The 21,470-nt window shown below is 47.4% G+C and overlaps 1 protein-coding gene and 1 long non-coding RNA gene across 2 annotated transcripts in view; both read right to left on the bottom strand.

Annotated features, from left to right (window-relative positions):
• Nucleotides 1–5,313: 5,313 nt before the first annotated feature.
• On the bottom strand, nt 5,314–9,747 carry LOC143528044 (uncharacterized). The gene is made up of 2 exons (XR_013134348.1): nt 9,588–9,747; nt 5,314–5,685 (listed from the first exon to the last, which is right to left on the bottom strand). It is a non-coding gene; the product is annotated as an uncharacterized LOC143528044 (long non-coding RNA).
• Nucleotides 9,748–10,933: 1,186 nt separating this feature from the next.
• Nucleotides 10,934–21,470, bottom strand: part of clasp1b (cytoplasmic linker associated protein 1b) — a 38,740-nt gene continuing 28,203 nt past the window's right edge. The window contains exons 28-43 of the mRNA XM_077023296.1: nt 21,333–21,356; nt 20,714–20,958; nt 20,139–20,202; nt 19,716–19,879; nt 19,395–19,473; nt 19,118–19,261; nt 18,037–18,183; nt 17,827–17,933; nt 15,800–15,947; nt 15,299–15,533; nt 15,092–15,148; nt 14,814–15,004; nt 14,596–14,724; nt 14,244–14,450; nt 13,735–13,851; nt 10,934–13,471 (exon numbers count right to left, since the gene is read on the bottom strand). Coding sequence (XP_076879411.1) covers nt 13,385–13,471; nt 13,735–13,851; nt 14,244–14,450; nt 14,596–14,724; nt 14,814–15,004; nt 15,092–15,148; nt 15,299–15,533; nt 15,800–15,947; nt 17,827–17,933; nt 18,037–18,183; nt 19,118–19,261; nt 19,395–19,473; nt 19,716–19,879; nt 20,139–20,202; nt 20,714–20,958; nt 21,333–21,356 — 2,145 coding nt within the window. The 3' untranslated portion in view covers nt 10,934–13,384. The remainder of the gene's footprint in view (nt 13,472–13,734; nt 13,852–14,243; nt 14,451–14,595; nt 14,725–14,813; nt 15,005–15,091; nt 15,149–15,298; nt 15,534–15,799; nt 15,948–17,826; nt 17,934–18,036; nt 18,184–19,117; nt 19,262–19,394; nt 19,474–19,715; nt 19,880–20,138; nt 20,203–20,713; nt 20,959–21,332; nt 21,357–21,470) is intronic.

A 21,470-nucleotide genomic window follows, 5' to 3' on the forward strand; every position in this document is an offset into this window, starting at 1 on the left:
GTTGAGTGAGGGTTGTGCGTGATCATTCTGTGCAGGTCTTATTCCAGCACACCACACACAAAGAAGCGAAGTCTCCAGAACGCTGCACTAACCCACCCCTGCCCCCGCCGGCCAGGAACGTGTCGACACCGTCCGGCCCCCAGGGCCCAGGACAGGATGTAGCGTCATCACACTACGTCCCCCAGGCTAACGACGGCTTAACTTGGGCAGCGTGCGTTTAAAGGCTCTCGAGTGTCTCCTCCACACGGACGCCACAGCGACTGTGCAGGTCTTAGACACGCCTCCTTCTGAGCCTGTTAGTGGGAGAGTTAAGCACCGCCGGGGGCAAAAAGAAAACTATGCAGAGCGATACTAAAGATCAGATCCTCCTGAGGAACAGGAACGGCTTGAATATTTTTTGCGATTGGGCCACAGGGGGGGTGGCAAGAACACCCAAGGGGCGATTTATAAGACATATTAATATCTCATGCTTCTGTCCTACTGACTTCTGCCCCCCTCATTATAATAAGACCACCTCACAGCCAATCAGACTGAAGCTGGTACCATGGTGAACACTCGAGGTCGTTAGCCTGGGTCTGGTGAATATTAATATTCCTTACTGCATAATTCCTTGATGCCAAAAGGTCAGAGGGAGTGAATGGGACCCAGTGGCAGAGTTAGAGAAGGGGGCTTCCTGTAACCTACTTCAAAGGCAAGAGGTTTACCTACACACGCCTGGTGGAGGCAGGAAACTAGGGGTGGCTTGGGCTCTGTGATATGCTGTACCTGCTGAGTTTGTGAATCTGTGTTTAAGAACAAAGTGGGAGCAAGTGCGGGGGCAGAAAGAGAGAGAGAGAGAGAGAGAGAGAGAGAAGGAAGGTGTAAACATTCATTCTTACATGGGTGTATGTTTGCAGCTCAGTCTCATATGGGACAGCTTTAGCAGGAATGCTAACTCTGCTCTTGTGGGGAGCTTTGTATCGACAGAAATGGAGTCCAGCTGCAGCCGACCAGACAGGCCCAGCTGAATCACTACCCAACTCCCCCACCCACCCCACCTCCACCCTCACCCCTCCACCCTCCAACCCCCAGCCTGCTGATGGCAGCCCCTATTCACCCCTCCCTGTCTTCCTCCACTGCCCGGAGCCCCCATGCAGGAAACACACCTCCACCTGGGCGTGCTGCTACACCGCAGACTCCAGTCCACAGATTACTGTGCTGGGACCTGATCGCTGGTCTCATCCAAATACTCTCTCAGTCTTATCCATTACAAATGAAACCACAAGCCTGGGCTAGTCCTCGTAACAGTAGGAGCTGCGCTTCTGGATCTGGAGGGCTTCATCCGACCACTGCAAGCAGGCTTGGATCAAAACGCTTGTCCTGTGCAGGCCATGGGCTTGTATTTTATTAAGAATGCTAACACGGCTAGAGGTGCCAACACCTCCTAGTGTCTAATTACGGCTGGCGTTCAGCGAGTCAGGGAGTCCGGACGGCACCACAGGGCAGCTGTGAGATCCCCCTCCGTGCCCGTGTCTTCACCCGGACAGCTGCCCCATCACCCGAGCAGAAGCCCCCCTGGGGCCTGTCACAACAGGAAAAGGAAGAAGTCATCCTGCAGGATGAAAGTTTGGAGGACAGAAGACTTTGTCAGTGCCTGACGCGATTTGACGCATTTAAGCGGGCGCTGTTGCTGTTTGTACATCTGTGATCTGAGTATCTGCGTCTGCATGCAGGTGTGTGCGTGAACAGCGCGACGGCGATAACATCAGAATCTGTTTTTTCCAAAATTCCAGTACAGTTGAGTAATAGTGCAGACAGATCTTTATCGATAAAAACCTTCAGGAGAAAACACACAGTCAAATGCAGTGCACAACTCTAATCCAATTTTAGAAAGTTCCAAAGCTGGCTTGAATCAGTCCAGTCTACTGCTGGTATGGTAGTTTGTCAGAAGGACACTGGGTAAAACATGTTTCGGGTGAGAGAGTGTTTCTGTTGGCACAGGCCACCACAGACTGCATCTTTAACTGGGGTTACAGGGTGGCTTGTGTGAAGCATCTCAACGCTTACAGGTTCATCAGTGTCACAAAATAATTAAGCATAAATATTCATGTGGTGGTTCTATGCAAAATAGCATCTGTTTTGGAATAACACACCATCTGTTTTTGGGACTTTAACAGACAATTGCGATAAAAAGCTACTGTGATGCACATTATCCATTTTGATCTAAAAAGATCATTTTTTCCATTGCTCTTTTGGAGGTATTATTTTATTAAAGTGATATATGGTCTCTTATCAGGTTCTGAAACCCTCATCAAACAAGTGGAAATGTTTGCGCATTCATTGCCTGCTGCGTACCTCAACGGTTTATTATGTCTCATTAATTCACCAGGGTACACATATTATTACATACAGTGAAAGGCTTTTTATACAGAAACTGACTAGATATAAAACACTCCTTAAAAACTGTTTAGCATACAAAATGTATATAAAATACAGCAAAACGATGAGAAACATTGGTTCAAGTTTCTGAGAGCTGATCTGCACTGCTCAAGATTATTGTTGCATTGTTATAATTGTCCAACTAGAAGCCAAAGACCATGACAGTAAATGCTTCCCTGATCACTACTGATGCCCCTTCTGAGCCAGATGTCAAAGCAGCGAGCATAAGGTACGGTCGGTGTGAGATTTGTGGTCAGCACCACCAGCAAACCCACCACCCATCTGCTGTCCCTGGGAAGAGGAAGTTGGCGGGAAGCTCCTGTCCTCTAGTAAATCTGTCCCCACACCTCACAGGATGTTGGTGGCTTTTAGCACCCAGAGGTGTAAAACACACACATTATAGGTGGGAAAACCTTCCCAGCATCCCTGCAGGGTAGAAACAAACACTCGGGGGGCCAAAGATCACCCCACGCCTCGCCGGTGAGAGGGGGCTGCCCTGTCCCTGCCGTAGCCACGCCCCCTTCACCCTTTCGTTTCTTTCCCAGCATGCCTGCTCTTGTGAGTCATCAGTGAGAACAGTCAGGTGCTTCGCTGAACAAGTGCGGAGAAGATGTGCAGATCTAGACCTGACTGAGAGGCCTGTTGGAATATTTGATGAACAAAATATGCAAATGGGAAATGGGCAGAGCATACACATGTGCTCAGATCAACCAAACAGAAGGAGAACATGGAGAAGAATGGAGGTGGAGGAAGGAAGCTCAGCGATAAACCAGAGTGAGCAAGAACTGTGTGTGTGTGTGTGTGTGTGTGTGTGTGTGTGTGTGTGTGTGTGAGAGAGAGAGAGAGAGAGAGAGAGTCCAAAGATGGCATCTAACCCCCTCCTCTCCTCTCCTGCTCCTCTCCTCCCTGATCTTCCCTACTTCTCCCATCGTCTCCTCCCCTCAAAGCCTCATTAAAACCTCACCATTCTTATTCTAACACAGGACCCCCCCAAAATACACCTCTACACCCCCAGGTCACTGAACACACACACACACACACACACACACACACACACACACACATGCACACTTGGGCAATCTAGTCACTAGTCCACCAGCTGCATATTAATACTGTGGATGGCAGACATTCATATTCACGGTGATCCTTATGAAAGATGGTCTTATGAAGTGAACTGAAGTGGTCTTATGAAAGATTACAATGTCTAAAAGGGCATTGGGCCTGTCAACTAGACCTTCTCAGATAAACTCTAGTAATTTTATTTGTTGGCAATTCAACCAAAATAAGCCTTTAGTTAATGGAAAGCTATCACTAAAAACCCACTCAAACGGTGTGATATATAAAGTAGCACAATGCCATGCAGGAGAAGACCAAAACAAGTTGAGAGAGACCTAGATTTGCCTCTAATGTTTCAGAGATGCTGGTGTTTCACGAGTTTTCCTGCGCCAGCACTTTCTCTCTAGAAAAGGGGAGGTCCCCCACCCCCCAAAAAACTCCAGAGCGTTCACTCACAACCCGAACCCAAAACACAGGTGCCATGTCTTTCATCTCAATGGCACTCAAGGTCAACAATGTAATGGTGGTTTGAGTATAAATAATATATCTTACATCTTCACAAAGCCTGTGGGTTTAAAGATTGCACTGTGTTGTGGTCAGAAGGGGGGGGGGGGTGTAGACTTCTGCTCAGGGTAGGAAAACCTTTCCCCTTCAGAATTTCAAAACAAAGCCATAAAGGGCCCTCAGAACAAAGACTCTGACTGTCTCCTATGCCCACTGAGTACACACTCGCGTTTGATTTGTCTCTTACCCCGACAGCGCAAAAAATATATATATATATATTGTTCATCCTTGAAGGCTGAGATTAAAACATCTATGACCAGCATGAACTGAAAAAAACACAAGGACTATAAGGATTTTTGGAACAAAAATAAAATTAACATTATGAAAAAAAGAAAATAGAACATTTGGAAGGTGATGATATTGTAAAAATCGTTTCCCAAATTATTTGACGTAATATCTGTGGTTCTTTCAGCTGTGAAATACAGCATACGGTAGACCCCCCCCCCCTCCGATAGCGAGAGTAGTGGGGTAAAGTTTCACGGAGGCGTTATACCTGCCCTCACACGACCGGGAAATGCAGCTCGCTCTTCGGCCTCTGCGGACGATCGGTGCGCCGGCGAAGCCAACGTTTGTTCTGCCTGGGTCTGATTATGGCCCTGGGTAATAACCTCGCATCAGACCCAGCCGACAACATCTAATCTGGGCGTGTGAAAAACAGAGTGCAGTTCTTTCGGCCGACCGGCATTAGCTCTCATTTATGCAACGCGACTCGCGCGGCCTGTCACAGACTAATCATCCGTAAGGATGATAGATGATGTTTATTTTGCGATGACGGAACGCAACCCCCTGGCCGATGATAATTGTAATAAAAAGGACAGATCAAGCTGGCGGAGTTATTAAATTATCAGACTATAATTTGCATTAATGTCGGTGGTTGCGCCCCCTGACAGCAGGCTGCGCGGCGGCTGTGGAGAAGGATCGTTCCATGTTCAGATACCACCCCCACCCCCAAATGTCCTTGACCTCCAGAAGGTTCTTCCCCTCCATCTCTCACACATCCCTAATTCCTCCCATCCCCTTGCTGGCTTGGTATGGAGTCAGTATACACCTCGGACAGATACCAAATACCCTGCTCTAATAGTTCCTATTCACAGCACAGGTTATTATTGCAGATTACCAAAACTGCCCTATTTGTTCTAGAAGCACCTCCACACACACCGTGGCCCCCTCTCCACCCCTGCTGCCCCATCTCCACCCAGCATTGCAGCTCACACCTACACCACCATCGTTTTAAAACTGTTATACAGACCAAAGGAAAGACTTCAGAACACATAATCACAGCAGCGATGCAGCATGTAATCACACTGTGTACATCATTCATATCTAAATACAGACATCTCAGAGTTACCAATCTCTGCTATATAAACACAACTAAGGAAGGCAGACAATACAAATGCTCTGACTGCAGCATGATTACAGAGTGTAGAAGGACATCCCGCAGAAGACAGCCCGATGCGTCCCCGCCAGACGAAGCCCCCTTGGCCAGCACCACATCTGTCCTGCGCGGGTCTGTCCCGTTTGGGCTCGTGGAGGGCTGGATCAGCAGCAAGAGTCTGCAATGCGAGATCCCTCTGCGTGTTTGTCAGACAGCCATGAACGTGGGAACACTGGCCGACCACATGTGCTCACTGGAGTTCCCAAGAAGCCCTGGAAAGAAAGAAAGAAAGAAAGAAAGAAAGAAAGAAAGAAAGAAAGAAAGGTGTGATTTTTCTACAGATCTGAAGGCATGTTAACAATTTCAGTCATTTTCTCTCGTCTTTCTATGTGAGCTATGACAAAGTGAAGAAAATTTCCTCTTAAACATTAAAAGGCTTCACAGTTCATTCCCTGGTGATGGTTTACAAGCTTTGACCATTAAACCACATTTATAAATAGCAAAACAAACAATAATAAACAAAAAGAAATCACACATAATTATGTGAGGTGGCAATTTTAACCAGATGTCAGATGGCTTTGAGCTGAGGCCCAGCTTGTGTTAAACACACCGTCTGATTAAGCACAAGCTCCCACCGCCAGTCTGAGCCTGTCCCTAATGACCCCAAGGTCAGAGGTCACCAGAGTAAAAGCAGATCAGAGGAGCGGCAGGTCTCGAGCTGAGACAACGGCATAAATTCACCCGGCACAGAGGAAGACATCTTTTACCCTGCTGTTAAATAAGAACGCGATTGCGCAGACTCGAGGTTTACAGGGTCGCCCCCCGACACCCTCTCTCACCGCAGCAAGAAAACAGAGACGCCCCCTGAGCACCAAACTTGGGCTTGGTGGCCAGTTGCTGTTGGTTTTTCAAAGTGTTGTTTTATATCCCTTGTTTTACTGCAACAGTTCCCTCAAGCTTGTTTGGTATTAGAAAAGAACCAAACCTTTGATTTTAGTAGTTTGTATATTTCATAACCATTATGCATATATTATTATGCACATATTACTGATGTTATAACTAATTTGGGTTTTTATTTAGTTTTATTACTGATCTGTTTTGTAAAGTAGCGCAACAGGCTTCATTTGGGTTTGTTCCTTTTCCTCAATGAGATGGTTCAAAGAGCTAACAAATAATCAGCGTTTATACGCCCTCTAGTGGACATGTTGAACAGGAACCAAGCAAAAGTAATTTTGACACCTTCTGGTGTTTATTAATTTAAAAAGGCTTTAGGCAAAGAAAACGTGCTAAATGTGTGTTTTTTAACTCAACGAACGCAGCTAATGAAGATACTAATAGCACTGTAAACAAAAGTATGTCTTTCATTTGTTTGTTTTTTTATCTAAATTTGGATTTAGAGGTTTTCCGTGTAACAATGTCTAAACCCTGAAGGAACAGTGAGGTAGATATCTACAGCCGTGGAGGGTCAACGTCTACTGGAACAAAACCGCCCAATACTGACGCAGCACTGCTGTGAAAATACTGAACCAATTATTACTGCATATGACAGGAGGAAAATGAACAATGAAGGAAGATGTCTTGTAAAAGAGATATAGGAAACACAGCATATAACACAAGCTGACAAGATATCTATAAATGTTAAACACTGAACAGACATTCACTGCAGCAAATAGGCCTACTGAAAGTCTTAGTGTCTTAATGATACTCAAAGCCCTTCCATAAGGTGCGCCAGGCAGCTTCCAAAACCTTGTTTTTTGTTTGTTTTTGTTTGTTTGTTTTTTTAAATGGCTTAAAGTGGTAAATATGCAAGATGTGAAGGCCTATGCAGTGAAGATAATGCCAGGCGGGCCTGTCTGACAGCCTCTGACACTGCGCAGCGTTGTGACTGTACTACGGGAATATTCAGCTCAATTATGTCTTCATAATCAAAATGGATGATGTGACGGGCAGCTCACCCCCCGCAATCCCCCCAACACGAGACATTTTAATGTCAGTTTGACAGGCCTCACATGGGCCGGGGGAGCTAAGCGCATACATATTAATCAGGCCGATTAGACGTGCTAAGCGCAGGCCAGGCCGGAGAGGTGGCTCGTCCGGACCTCCAGGTCTGCATCTCATCACCGCTGCCTGCCGAGGAGGTCCCGCAGGCGGAGCTCCGCCTTTCCTTCCTCCTCTCCCCCGCGCCGCACAACCGTCCCGCGCTCTGACCTCCTACGCGGCCGGCGTCTGCTGCAGGCCAGCCTTCCCAGCATGCACGGCGCCCGCGCGGGCTCCCACGAGCCCTGCGCGCGCTCCCCGCCATCTGCCGTGATTTATAGAAAACGGCCGATGATTTATGGTCCAGTCATCGCACAATGAAGTCGCTCTCTTTCACCGGCTCGACCTCCTCGCCCCAGCCGCCACTCCTGACCAGGTTTGGGGAATACGCGCTAATCATACACTAAAAAGATGCTTAAACAGAAAGGCCTGGCGAGAGGAACGGGGGGGGGGGGGGGGGGTTTAATAAAATTAATTTTGGACGGCGAGGTGAATATTGATGAGGACGCGCGTGTGGCGCCACGCTGGAGAGGGGGCGTGACCACCGGAGCGCGAGACTCACACCTGCATCACGCGCACAGCAGTACCTGCCACACCAACACTGCACCTCAAATTAAACAAATAAATACGTGCACTTTGGGAGAGATATTTAGAGATTTAGGCCAACCCAGTTTGTAGAGCTGCCAGCTTCTGATAAACTTACTATAAAGAGTCCGTCTCAAAAGAAAAGGTAGAGACTACCTGGTATAATAATGGAATGTGAAACCAGCATCGCTAATTTGCTGCCCTAAATAGAAATGAAATGATAAGAGCATTACAATGCACTGTTCACAACATAATTAAACAAGAAAACCAAGAAATGAATAAAGCATATATGGGCTAGAATATCTAACCCGTTAAATAGGTCTACTGTATAATAAAGTAGGCTATATACTTGGTAAAGTGTGGCGTCATTTGAAAATCCGTGAAATCCTCCGTTTTTACCAGCTTAAAAGAGAATACACAGAAGCTCCTCAAAAACAGTGGCAATATGTTTGATCCTAACCGGGATTTCGAAACGGACGGCAGCTGACAACCGCGCTACAATAAATTGGTATGCGGGCAGCCACTACGAACAGGTAATTTTCAACTATTCAGCGCTAGGAATTGAATGATTGATGACACAGGATAAATTCTACAGTAAATCAATTTCTTGATGTAAATGTATTTATCAGTAGAGACAGCCCGAAGAAAACACTCGGCGCCGCAGCTCACGTGACCCCGAGTAACGCAATCACGATTCAGCGGAACCGCAATATAGTCGTTTTCAGCTTCAGTGCGCTTGATTATATTTCCCAGTGACAGTCCTGCTAAGAAGATGACACACTCACTCTTGATCTTAAAGAGCAATGATGTCTTGTCAGGACATGTGTATAAATACAGTCATTTAGCCAATTACTGCTCAGTCATTCTCATTCCTTCGATTATTATGCCATAATTTTATTCATGAGAAGCTGGGGGGGGGGGAGGGGGGGGGCAAGAAAGGTCTGTGTAAGGTCTGAATGTACATGCTCACTTTCTGTCTCCACTTTATGACATCCTTCACAAACTCCATCACACAAGCCAGTAGGCCTACTGCTCGTCTACTGCTATCGTACGATCTTATCTGTATAATCCATCACAATAAGCACATCATAAGCAAAAACGTTATTCTGTTATTCGGTATATTAATACTGTGGGATGAACATTCCAATTCCATACATCATCTAAATTTTGCAGCAAGTGTCGAGGTTGTGTGAGATCGAGGAAAGTTAGTTGGAATGCACTCGCAACCGTATACTCAGCTCTATATTACCCCCTTGTGATGGTCTTAGGAACTGCAACAACAATGTGGCAATACCACCAGTCTAGACTGGATGACGAATTCTTTTCTACATGTAGCCTATGCAAACAAGGAACATTCATCTTACATGGTTTATGAGACGCTATATTGCGTAATATTCAGCGATTTATGTGTATGCAGTGATTTATAAAAGCTGTGGAAAAAAAGCAAGTGGATAAAAAAAAGGAATTCTTCTAGAGGACAAACTGTAAGTCTAACTGTTCCTGCCTTCAATCTCCCACCTGAAGCATGAAAGGGAATTCCATTAACACTTACCTCTCCGCACTTCAATCGACAGAGGTGTTGCAAATCCAGTGCCTTTGGTGAAGTGCCTCGCGCCCTTCAGAAGTGCAGCAGTCCGTACGTATTTTTACGACAGTGGCCTTTTTGCTGTGCCAGAGTGTAATGTGATGTGTCCTCTGCACGTCCTGCTCTACCGAAGAGATTAAACCCAATGCCCCGAAGAGCTGTCGTCGGCTCTCCTGCCAATCTGGGTTCAGTTGTTTACTGTGTGAACTCTGTTTTGGTTCTGTGTAATCTGAGTGCAAAATATTTGTTAGTAATTTCTTAAGGCTTATGGGGATACTGTTCTAAGTTTTATAGCAAGTTAAAAGCAACTTTACTCTGTATCATTAGTTTGCAGTCCAGTGAAGGACACTTCTGTGTCTCAGTTACATTTGAATTGAACTCCATTTAATGGGAACAGGCTCAAGCAGTGTGTTTTATTATGTAGGCCCACTGAGCAGGCAAAGGTTCATTAGGGAACCTACAGCAGTCATGGTCAGAGTAGACTAGGGAAGCCCCCGCCTCCTGCAGTGATGTCATTCAGAGGGCCCAAATGGGCTTCCCCATTGGTTACTCTAACAACCCATGATGCAATCACCCGTAACGTGGTGGAGTAATGTGAAGGAGCTGTGGAGGACACTAGGGTTCATGGTGATGCACACGAGCGTGCCAGTATCAGAAGAATAACGTAGCCGTGATACTACTTGTACGACTGTCACTCAGTGGTTGGAATGATAGAGACCATGTGATGGAGACCATCTCCCCCCGAAGGTGAGGGTAGGATACTGGGGACCGTCAACCCCAAAGGACAGATAGTGTGATGGAGATCACTAACCACCCCCACCCCCCACTCCTAAAGGATGGTGGTGTTACTAAGGAGGGTAAATGTGTGTGGTTTGGTGACCATGCCCAGGAGATCGGTGTTGTCACTGAGAGAGATATGTGAGCTTATTTTATGTAATAGTGAATATTATGTACATCAGAACTCATTACCACAACACTTTAAGAAGGACGCAGGGTCTGACAGATTTCAGAATTTTCAAAATTCAGAGGTTTTGTTTATCTAGAGCAAACAAAGTTTACATATTGCAAATTCTACCACAGGTGGAAGGTAACAAAAACAGGTCTTATGTACAGTCACTGTGGAGCACACAAAATAAAGCAAAAATATAAATACAGATATGGATATTAAATAAGAGCAGCTAAACAAAAGGCATGCGCAGTAAGCACTAGTTGGCGCTGTCTAATATTTCAATACATCAGCAAAAGCGATAGAGCATTGTACTGGCTGCCATTAACAGTCCTCTGTGAAACACTGGCTTTTGCCTTACACACACACACACACACACACACACACACACACACACACACACACACACACACACACACACACACACACACACACACACACACACACACACACACAAAGTAAGAAAGAGGTCCCTTACATTATTACTAGTGAACAGGAAGATAAGGGCTCAGCCCCTCCGAACACTGGGAACAGGTGGGACCCACCCAGCAAACCTAGCAAAACTAGGGACCCTATCAAGTCTGCGAATAGCGCCCTATGCAAGAAGTGAACATGTAAACATCTACAGTATACACACACCCCGGGGTTGCATTACTTATTCCTCTGAAGTTAGCTTGTTTAGTTTCGCGTAGTGGACAACGTTTCTCACTGCACAAATAATTAGCGTACTGTGGCAGCAGTAGAAGGGAACTTAAGTTTTAAAGAAGTTCTTACTAGTAGTGATTGCTAAAATATGCATGCGTTCACCTGCATGCAGCAGAACCTCTTAGGTACTATAAAAGCGTCAAATAAGTCATCGTAATGCTTTTTCGTCTCGTTCGGAGTATTAGTATCTTCATGATTTTCACCCATTTAGTTTTCTACTGATACAAAGATAGCAAATATCTCCTTGGCAACTTTTTGGTGATTTTTGTGTGTGTGTGTGTGTGTGTGTGTGTGTGTGTGTGTGTGTGTGTGTGTACAATTCACCACAGACTTGCCGTCGTTGGCCTAACACATGGAATGCATCGGGAAGACAAGGATCCTCAAGTCTCAGGCTGGATTTTGGACCCCCTCTAGACACTCTAGCCAAATCAAAAACAACGGAGGCACTTTCCTACTTCAGAAGAGTACCGTTCAGTTTCGGACACCAGAAGGACAAGTCAATCATTCTCAAGAAAAAAAACAACAGCAAGAAACGATCACTCTCAACATTCATCCACAACATGTAGCACAACACAGAGCCTGGGGTTCCTTTCAAAGCAGCTTTAAAAACCAGCGACGGAGCACAGGGTGAAAGACCACGTAAGCACACACCTTCTGGAAACCATAACATTGGATTTAAACAGTGGTTTGACTAACAGTAAATCCAATTTGGATAATTTTCGTTGCCTTTATTGCGTCCACTGAACATATATTGGAGCCTGCAGATCGGTTCAGGCAAAACGCTTCTATTTTGTTGTGGAATGTTGAACTTGAGGACAGCCACATACAACTTTGCTGAAAGTCGTCTTTGAGCCTTCAAATCAGTCATTACCCATATATATCCTGGTCAGTTTACACCTTTTTTAGTCTTCAAACCTAAAGACAATTAAAGTATATATTTTTTATCCTCCACTAAATTTTGTATCGTTTCATTCTAAAGAGGCCTTGTGAGGTACACAACTGCACCAGCCAAACGATCCTGACACCAAACTACAGCAGGAACGGGAAACACTTAAAGAAATCTATACATTTTGTACACACTAAAACGAGGAAGACGTTCACCCTTCATCTTGTTTTGTCTTTACCATCAGGGCAGAATAAAACGCTGTACAAATACAATCTGTTTTTGCATATATAGTTTAGAATGCCCCTACAAAAAAAAGATTTTTTTTCTGTAATCCCTAATATTTAACATGCACAAAGAGAACGTTCCAGAAGTCTGAGGCAGCAGTGTTAAAGACGTCCATCACTACAGAGGGAGTCAATATCCCACCAGTCACAAGTCCTTACATTCACTTTAAAAGGCTTAAATTACTGAAGCAGCCAATTCAAGCTAACAGTAACACAGCAGGTCATTGGTCAGAAGGTTTTCTTCAGCCAGTCTTGAATAATCTTACATAAGAAACCTTGTTACTTGAATTGTACGCGTAGCCGGTTTAAATATGCATGAGAAGCTACGGTAAAATCTGGTCCTAAGAGGGACATAAATGAGATTAAAAACAACTCCGCCACTGTGCTGATGGAACAACGTGTTAAAGGCAGGGACACATTTATTGCGAGGGACAAACACAACAGATTACTGTACTGGGGAGGACAGCCATAAAGGTTGGCAGGACTGAGACACGACTGCTCTCCTACAATGGACAGTAGCACACACGTGCGCACACACACACACACACACACACACACACACACGGTCTCACACACACACAATCGCTCAACGTCATGTGACAACAGTCTACTCTTAAACCAGTCCCGTTGGCTCATGGACACAAAAACGTAACAAAATCGGTCCTTCGGCCCTGCGTTTAAATACGGGTCTCCTAAAACACCTACACCGTAGTGTACCGACTGGACGTCTGAGCTGTCAGACAGGCAAGCGCACCACCACTACCGCACACACCATCGGCGTCTCCTGCCGCAGTGGGCGATTTGAACAGAATGCAGGACTTAATCGATGGGACGCGTCAGTGGAAGTGCACTTGTTCTGACCGCAACCCAGACAGCCTTCTCAGTGGGACTGAACCAGAACAGGAGTGAGGCTAGGACTGGCTGAGGTCTGGAGACAGATGATTCAGCTGTGGGAGGAGATGTCAGAGGAGCTGCTGCTGTTGCTATTGGTGGTTTGGGCTCTCTTGATGTATAAGTTCAACAGTTTCATCTGTTAGGGCAAAATGTGAAGAGATTAGTGAGGATATGACTACATGAGGAGCAGAAGAAAAAATGTTTCTGCATGTATAGAAAGGAGTCTGTAACAAAACAAAAGCACACACACACACGTACACACACACACACGCACACACACACACACACACACACACGTACACACACACACACGTACACATACACACACGTACACACACACACACACACACACACACGTACACATACATACACACACACACAGTCATGTGGGCGTCTTACCTTGCTGCCAGTAAGCTGAGCAAGATGTGGTTTTAAGTCTTCACCAATCACAGAGTAAATCGCTACCAGGCAGAACACGCTGGCCTTCCGCACACTGCTCTCAGTGTTATCATAGCCCTGAAATACACACACACACACACACACTGTGATTGTGTATCCGCGTGTGTGTGTGTGTGTGTATGTGTCTGAGTGTGTATGTGTGTGTATGCGTCCGAGTGTGTGTGTCTGTGTATGTGTCGGAGTGTGTGTGTGTGTATGTGTCGGAGTGTGTGTGTGTGTATGTGTCGGAGTGTGTGTTTGTCTGAGTGTGTGTGTGTGTGTGTGTGTGTGTGTGTGTGTGTGTGAGAGAGAGAGAGAGAGTGTGTGTGTGTGTGCGTGTGTAAATAAATGTGTGGTGTGGGTGTGTGTGTGTGAGAGAGAGAGAGAGAGAGAGTGTGTGTGTGTGTGTGTGTGTGCGTAAAAAAGTGTGTGGTGTGTGTGTGTGTGTGTGTGTGTGTGTGTGCCCACACCTGCAGCAGGCCAGGGATGATGTCAGGCATCAGCTGGCGAAGAGATTCCTGGGGGATGCGCTCGATGACTTTGGTCTGCATTTTAATGGCGGCCAGGTCGATGGGGTAGTCTGCGGTCTGCACGATGGGACACAGCACCTTGATGCACTGCTCCGGGTGGATGGAGCTGGCTAGGGTGGAGGCCGTCTCCTCCGCCGCACGCACCACCTGACGGACAGGCAAAACCGAGCTTGTACGCTGGAAGGACTGCCGCTCATCTGCTGTACGCCACGCCCCTACAACCCTACTGTACTCCCAACCGACCAATCAGAGTGCACCTGGGCTAGGAGCGTGGAGCGTGTGCACGCCTCACCTCCTTGTGCGAGTCCCTGTGCGCCTCCAGCGTCTTCATGATGGTGAGCTCCGCGTAGTTCTTGAAGCGGGACGGCTGGCTGCGTAGGATCTCCTTCAGGACGCGCAGGGCCAGGGCCCGGATGGTGTGCTGGGGAGGGAGAAGAAGGGGCGGGGCCTTTAGCACCAAGCTCCTCCCCCCCTCGGATTGCGTGTTGCGGTGTAAAGCGCGCGACTCACGTCCTTGTCCCCCAGCGTCTCCAGCAGCAGTAGCAGCATGGTTTTGAAATGCTCCTCCCACACGGCCACGCTGTCGTCACGGGTAACCTTCAACAGCTCCAGCAGGGCTGACCGCCTCTCGTCCACGCGCTCGCTGTGATTGGACAGCTCCTTCAGCAGGTCACCAACCAGCTCCACGTGCTGTGTGGGGCCTGGCCAATGACCGAAAAACACAAATGTTTTAAACATCTTAAACTGCATTTAAATGGTTTTACTGCTTTCACAAAAGATCCAATTACCTGCCGAGTAGCTTTTGGGATGCATGATTTTATTTTCACCAAAATCTTGCCGACGACCTATCAAGGTACAAAGACATTTTGCCATTTTTTAACTCGATATGCCACGTTCCGTATCGCAGATGGCAAAGAAGCTAACTACGGAAACCTTCGGCTGCCCAACAGGCCTCTGGGTAATGACCTGTGGGAGAGTTGTGGGCGGTCCCTTACCATCACGTGACTGCTCCACGTCGCCGTCGATGGCTGCCTCCCTCAGGACAGCTTTGTCGTAGGCACTGATGGAGTCGGCGTAGTTGTAGGGGTTGTAGTCGCGTGCCCGCGGTCCCAGGAAGGGTCGGGGCGACGGCGTGTTCAACAGCGACGTCTTATTGTCCAGGGCGGTCCGGCCACCCTCCAGCGCGTCCGCGGCAACACGGGGCTCCGCAGCAGACGATGTCACGCCACACTGTGTGTGTGTGTGTGTGTGTGTGTGTGTGTGTGTGTGTGAGAGAGGAGAGGGGGAAATGATGAAGAAAGACACACAATCTGAACAATAGTGACTTCTTTAGCAGGCTCTCCTTGATGTACAGTGTCTGTGCTGTGCTGTTTTGAAAGATCTTTTAATGCACGCAGAGTCGGTGGTCTGCTCCAGTACTGGGTTGGGTTGGAACTAGTGCAGTTCCGTTTCAAGCAGCTCATTTGAATATGCGTTCCGCATGGACCTACGCTCACCGCGTCATCTTTCTTGCCGTCGCGTTTGATTGGTTCGTAGGCGTCTTCCTGACTCCTGAAGCTGAAGTTCTGAATGGCTTCAGTCACTCCTCTGAGGGAGCTGTAGATCTCCTCCGAGTTCAAGTTCTCCGTGTCAAACTCCAGCATGCTGCGTGCAGAACACACACACACACACACACACACACACACACACACACACACGTGCACATGCACACACACGCACCAAAACCAACTGAGTTCTCCTGTCTGGAAGGAGATAGTGTGTCACTCCAGAAAAAATAGTAAGAAGGTCCAAGCAGAAATCACCAAAACATCCATTAGGCCTGAGGCCATTTGTTCACAATTGTTCACCTTCTGTCAAGGTGATTCACCTTGGTTCTCTAGCAGTGTGAAAACCAAGATTAGTGCTTAACCTGGGTAGGAATGTGCAGTTTAACTTCATATATATTAGTAATTTAGCTTTCTCTCGCAGATAAACAGCATGGTAATCATTCACAAATCTAGATTGTACGGACTGTAGTTCTAAAGCCTGTAGAGTGGGCTGCTCTTTGTTGAGGGAGTACAAAATAAACAAACATGCAAACAACCAAAAGCCTCTGACTGCAGCTTTAATGGGCTGGAGTTGAATAAACTCTATTTGAGGTGCAGTTTAATGTGGTTTTGATTCAATTCCACCAATATGCAAAACAGAATGACACACGCGCACAGCACCACTCTGTGACGTTCACGAGACGGTCAGAAGCCATGGGTCACAGAGGGGAGGGGCCGTGGGGGAGGGGAGGGGCTTGGGGGGGACTAAAAAGGAGCAGAGGACTGGAAAAACAATCACAGCGTGAACATCTGACAGGCACGCCATGGCAACAGACTCTCAACAGATTCCCAAAGATTCAGCCAATCAACGTGTAATGATGAGGATGTAAATAGATGAAAAAGTGAACATAAACACTACCACTTATGATTTAGGCATATTTATCCATACAGTATGCAAAATTGAAAGCAATAGGAAGAAATGTATAAATGACGGCCTGATTCTACATGCCTCCCGTTAGCCACACTGTGACCCCACCCCCTCCCATTGTTAGCCACTCTGTGACCCCGCCCCCTCCCATTGTTAGCCACTCTGCGACCCCACCCCCTCCCATTGTTAGCCACTCTGTGACCCCGCCCCCTCCCCCGAGCAAAGGCGCGTTACCTGGGCGAGTAGGCCCGGCGCAGCGCCCGCAGGGAGGGAGCGGAGGGGCCGGGGGGAGGGGGGGTGAAGGGACACGCTTTGGAGCTCCAGCCCCACAAACGACTGAGCCAGGAACAAGGGATGAAGAAGGGCAGAGGGAACAAACAGAGAGAAAAAGAGAAAAAAAGTAGTAGGAAAGGGAGAATAGCAAAGGGGAAAAAAAGCGGCTTTAGCGTGGGCCTAAAGCCAGATGTGCTAGAAGGTTCCGGGCTATTTGGACAGGATTAAAATGTGTTCAGGTGGAGCGGAAATCCATAAACAAAGATGGGCGGAGTTTCGTAATTACGATCGTACACCCGCCAACCAACTCACATGCTACCCGTAAATGAAATGAGGAAATGTTTTGTCTTTGGTTTATGGTTTATGGGTTTTCCTGACTCGTTTATGGATTTCGTTTCAGAAGCAAAGCTGAATAAACCGGTTAATAAGAACATGCAGGTGGGAGGAGAGTCAGACGTGTTCTGCCTCAACACTAAAAACTCAGTCCCGTCTAGTTCGAGAATTTAAAGACAGCTCACATGCTGACAGAAGAGGAAACAAACAAAATGCAGCCATTTCACAAAGAAAGCTGCCCAACCACATTTTAGCAATAAAATACGAGACAAGGTACTCAGACACGTACTGACCACACACAGATTTACCTAGAAGAAAAAAGTATTTGGCTGAGGGACACAGAGGGTTTGCCCTCGAATGAGAGCTGTCCCCGGATCAGAGTGTGATGCCAAAACAGCAGAGACGCTGTCCACCGGCTCTGTGATTGACAGCGCTCGAGGCTGCTGGGACAACAGTGGGTTACCTGGGCGAGACGCCTCCATATGAGCAGTTTGTGGGTGACGTCAGAGGACTGGTGCGGTTACTGGGGAGTCTGGGAGGGGCCCGACCCACCGTGTTGCTGGGTGAACCCTTTCGATCGAAGCAAACAGAAAATAAACAAACAAAAGCATGACGTTTAAGGGCATGTGGAGTAAACCTGCCCCAAAGGGCGGTGCAGAGAGGCCGGAGGTACCGTGGCACAGGTGTTGCTGGAGTTCTTGAGGTGGTGGTGCAGGAGCTTGGTGGCTCCATCCTGGAACGTCTTGGGTAGAGCCCCCAGCAGCATGGTGAACTCGGGGGTGTTCAGCTCGAAGAGGGAGATCAGCACAGTCTGAGCGGCCTGCCGTGAACACAGTCAGCACAGGGTGAGAGGAGGGTGGGGGTGGGCGTGGTCACGGACCAGCCGTCAGTCGCACCGGGACTCAGTGCCAGGTTAACGCAGCTGAGTTTCAGCAGTCCGACTCTGAGCCATCGGTACACACTGACGTTTCCTTGTGAAGGGAGAGAAGCTAACAGAAGTTAGAGAGAGGAAGTTAGAGTCGGGAGAGAGAGCAGGCTCAGCTATCAGAGACCCATCCACAGATCTATTCTGGGCATTAAACAAATGGCAGCACTGGAAAAAGGTTTTTAAAATATTAACCAGAACTCTGCCATTTTAAGGTAAGTATTACCACAGCCATTCCAGTAGACAGAGGTGTTAATACCTATCAGAGATTAGAGAAAGTGATTATGTTCTGCATCTTAAGGTGACATGCTAAAAGATTGAGTAAGGGGTACAATCACAGAAGAATGATGTATTTGCAGGTCATTCGAGGACACACTTGTTTCGAGGAGTGTGAGAGCAGGAGAGGGCCAGCTCGAGCAAAGTTTGGTTTACGGGCAGATCATGCACGGCAGTTGAAGGGGTCGGAGTTCAAAGTTTAGAGGTCACTACCTGCTTACACCTCTCCTCCAGGTTGCCCTCCATGGGCAGGGAGGCCAGGGACACCAGCCTGCCTGACAGCTCCTCACTCACCCAGCTATGCAGGGTCTGAGTGTCGGGGGGGTGGGATACACGCACACACACATACGGTCAGAACAGCTGAAGACCGGTACGCCTCCCTACTGAGGGCCTTTATGAGCAAGCACTGTTCAAATACGAGCCGAGCAATTCCAGAGGTGTGACCGGAGAAAGGGCACGACCCACGGGACAGGACGATGTTGTGTCGTCGGTGCGTCATACGTTCATTTGAATATAAATATCCGGGACGTGGGAATCAAGGGACAACATTCACCTTCCTGACATCCGAACTCTTGGGTTCCGTCGTCCAGGTGATGATGCGGGAGACGGCCAGGCGCGTCTCGCTGGAGTTCACAAAATCGCTGGGGTCCATCTGCCTCGCCAAGGACTCGATGTACTTCAGTATGGCCACCTTCACCTACACACAGCAGAGCCGTTCAGTCAGGGCGCACCGCCGGTACTATGATCGCTGAAGCTGGTGATGCATATGTCGCAACTTAAATGCCAGTAAAATCAGAAACAACAGAAGAAAATGTAAAAAGTGGGCAAACCTTGAGATTCGGAGTCTGCGTCTGATCAACAATAAAGCGCATCAGAATGTTGAACTGTTGATCATATGGAAATGAATCCCTGAGGTGGGGAGAGGGAGGAAGAGAGAGAGAGAGAGAGAGAGAGGGAGGACAACACTGTGTTCACAAGAGCATCCTATAAATCACATCCTTAATCACATTAATTAATGCTGTGAGAGATGTAAAGACGTAAACAAAACATCTGTATCAGGAGTTGTATGAAACTGAAGAGGAAATGAATTGTGATCAGTTGATCACCAGTTAATCTAATGCGGGATGCGTCCCGCCCATGCGAGCTCAGACCTGGTGATGTCCAGGGCTTTCTGCACTTTGGCCTGCACCGAGCCCAGCAGGTCGGCTCCCATCTTCTTCAGCAGTTGCGTGAGCAGCACGAACAGCCAATCCTGCAGCTCCTCCCTGTGCAGCGTGATGAAGTCCACCAGCGTCTCCAGGAACATGCTGAACACCTGTGCACCCCGCAGCGCCAGAGCATAACACTTCACTTTTTGGCAAAAAACATTTGCGACGTAAATTAGTGATTGATTTGTGTTGGTGAGGAAGGTTTACGTACTCTCTGTTGCAGCATTCCAAACCAAAGGCAGGGCATGCAGGAAAACAAACAACCGGTTAGTAGCTGGAAACACAGCACTCTGTCACACGTCAGATAAGGAGGTGACGCTTTCAGCATGGTGCTGATTCGAAGATGTCTTTTGTCATGGGACTCACCTTGCTGTGAGGATCTGCAAACATCCTGGTGAAAATCTCACACAACCTTTTGAGTTCCACACGGCTGAAAGAGGAAGAGAGAGAGATGCACAGAAAATAAACCAGCTACGTGTCTTTTCTTTACACTTAAAGTTTACACCAATCCTACTTTCTAAAAAGAGTTTTGAAGGTCAAAACTGGAGACAGGATCACTTCGTTTAAGCCGTCGAAGGTCCAGGCACACATTTTAAATTCAAGAGAGCTTTTCTGAATTTCACCTCAGTTTGTGTACCACCAAACTGCCCTGTAATCACAAACTGAATTCCTCCAGAAAGTGTAACCACCATGTTTTCAGAGGCTTGCCCAACTCTACCTGAGCCAGTTACCCAGTAATCACCAGTCACTTGGCCTTCAGAGACACTCCTAGAACAGCTTGTGCTACCAAATCAGCTAGAACATTTATATTTCATTTGTTCTATATTCATTTGCCGGGCTACCGCAGAAAAGCAAGTACCAATTTATATAGTTATACTGACAAAGAAAAGAGGTCTGAACTGTAATTTAGGTTTTATAACTGAAGGTGACTCTGCCTTTACCTCAGGTTTCTTTGGCTTGTGAGAAGGTTTTGCAGGCCCAGGAGACCTTCTTTGCGCTCTGACCAGTTGGAGCTGGCACAGTGGTTCAGGACCTCGGCCACGTCCTCCGTCTGCCGCATGTAGTGCGGGACGGCACCATTACGCGAGCTGTACGAGCGCTCGGAGCAGGCACTGGACGCGTCGCTGTTGGCGTCGTCGTCGGAGTACATCCCGGGAGACTCGTAGCGTCGCCGCACGGGCCTCCGCTGCGATCCAGACACAAACGCACACGTGACACGGAGGGACTTTGTTCGCGCCATCAAGCTTTCATGCGCCAGCAAGGAACCACCAAGCATGCAGGGCTAGCTACGTTTCTGCGGATGTGCCGTTGATGTATCGAGGACAAACATGCAGGGCGTTTATGATTTTATGATTGTTTTTCATGTGTGCTGCTTAACTCTGACGCTCTCCAGAACATTTGCTCTGAAAACATCTGGGTCAGTAGGTTTTGGAAATGTAGTTAATCACTACATAAGAGAACCTCAGTTTCTTAAATGATGTTTATGAGTACGGCAAATGGAATCTGAAGATGTTGAAGAAAAGAGGAAAATGGTGAGATTTCAGTAGAAGGACTATCTACCTTATTCCTGGAGTCTCCTAAAAGCTGAGGGCATTTTAGATACAGAAAGGGGAAAGCAGAGACAACCAAATATCAGGAATTTTGGTTTTGTGTTATAACCAAGACGCTAAGAGCTAACATCAACAATTAAAGTTGTTA

Source organism: Brachyhypopomus gauderio, chromosome 12, assembly GCF_052324685.1.
Source record: "Brachyhypopomus gauderio isolate BG-103 chromosome 12, BGAUD_0.2, whole genome shotgun sequence".
In the NCBI taxonomy this organism is placed as follows: Eukaryota; Metazoa; Chordata; class Actinopteri; order Gymnotiformes; family Hypopomidae; genus Brachyhypopomus; species Brachyhypopomus gauderio.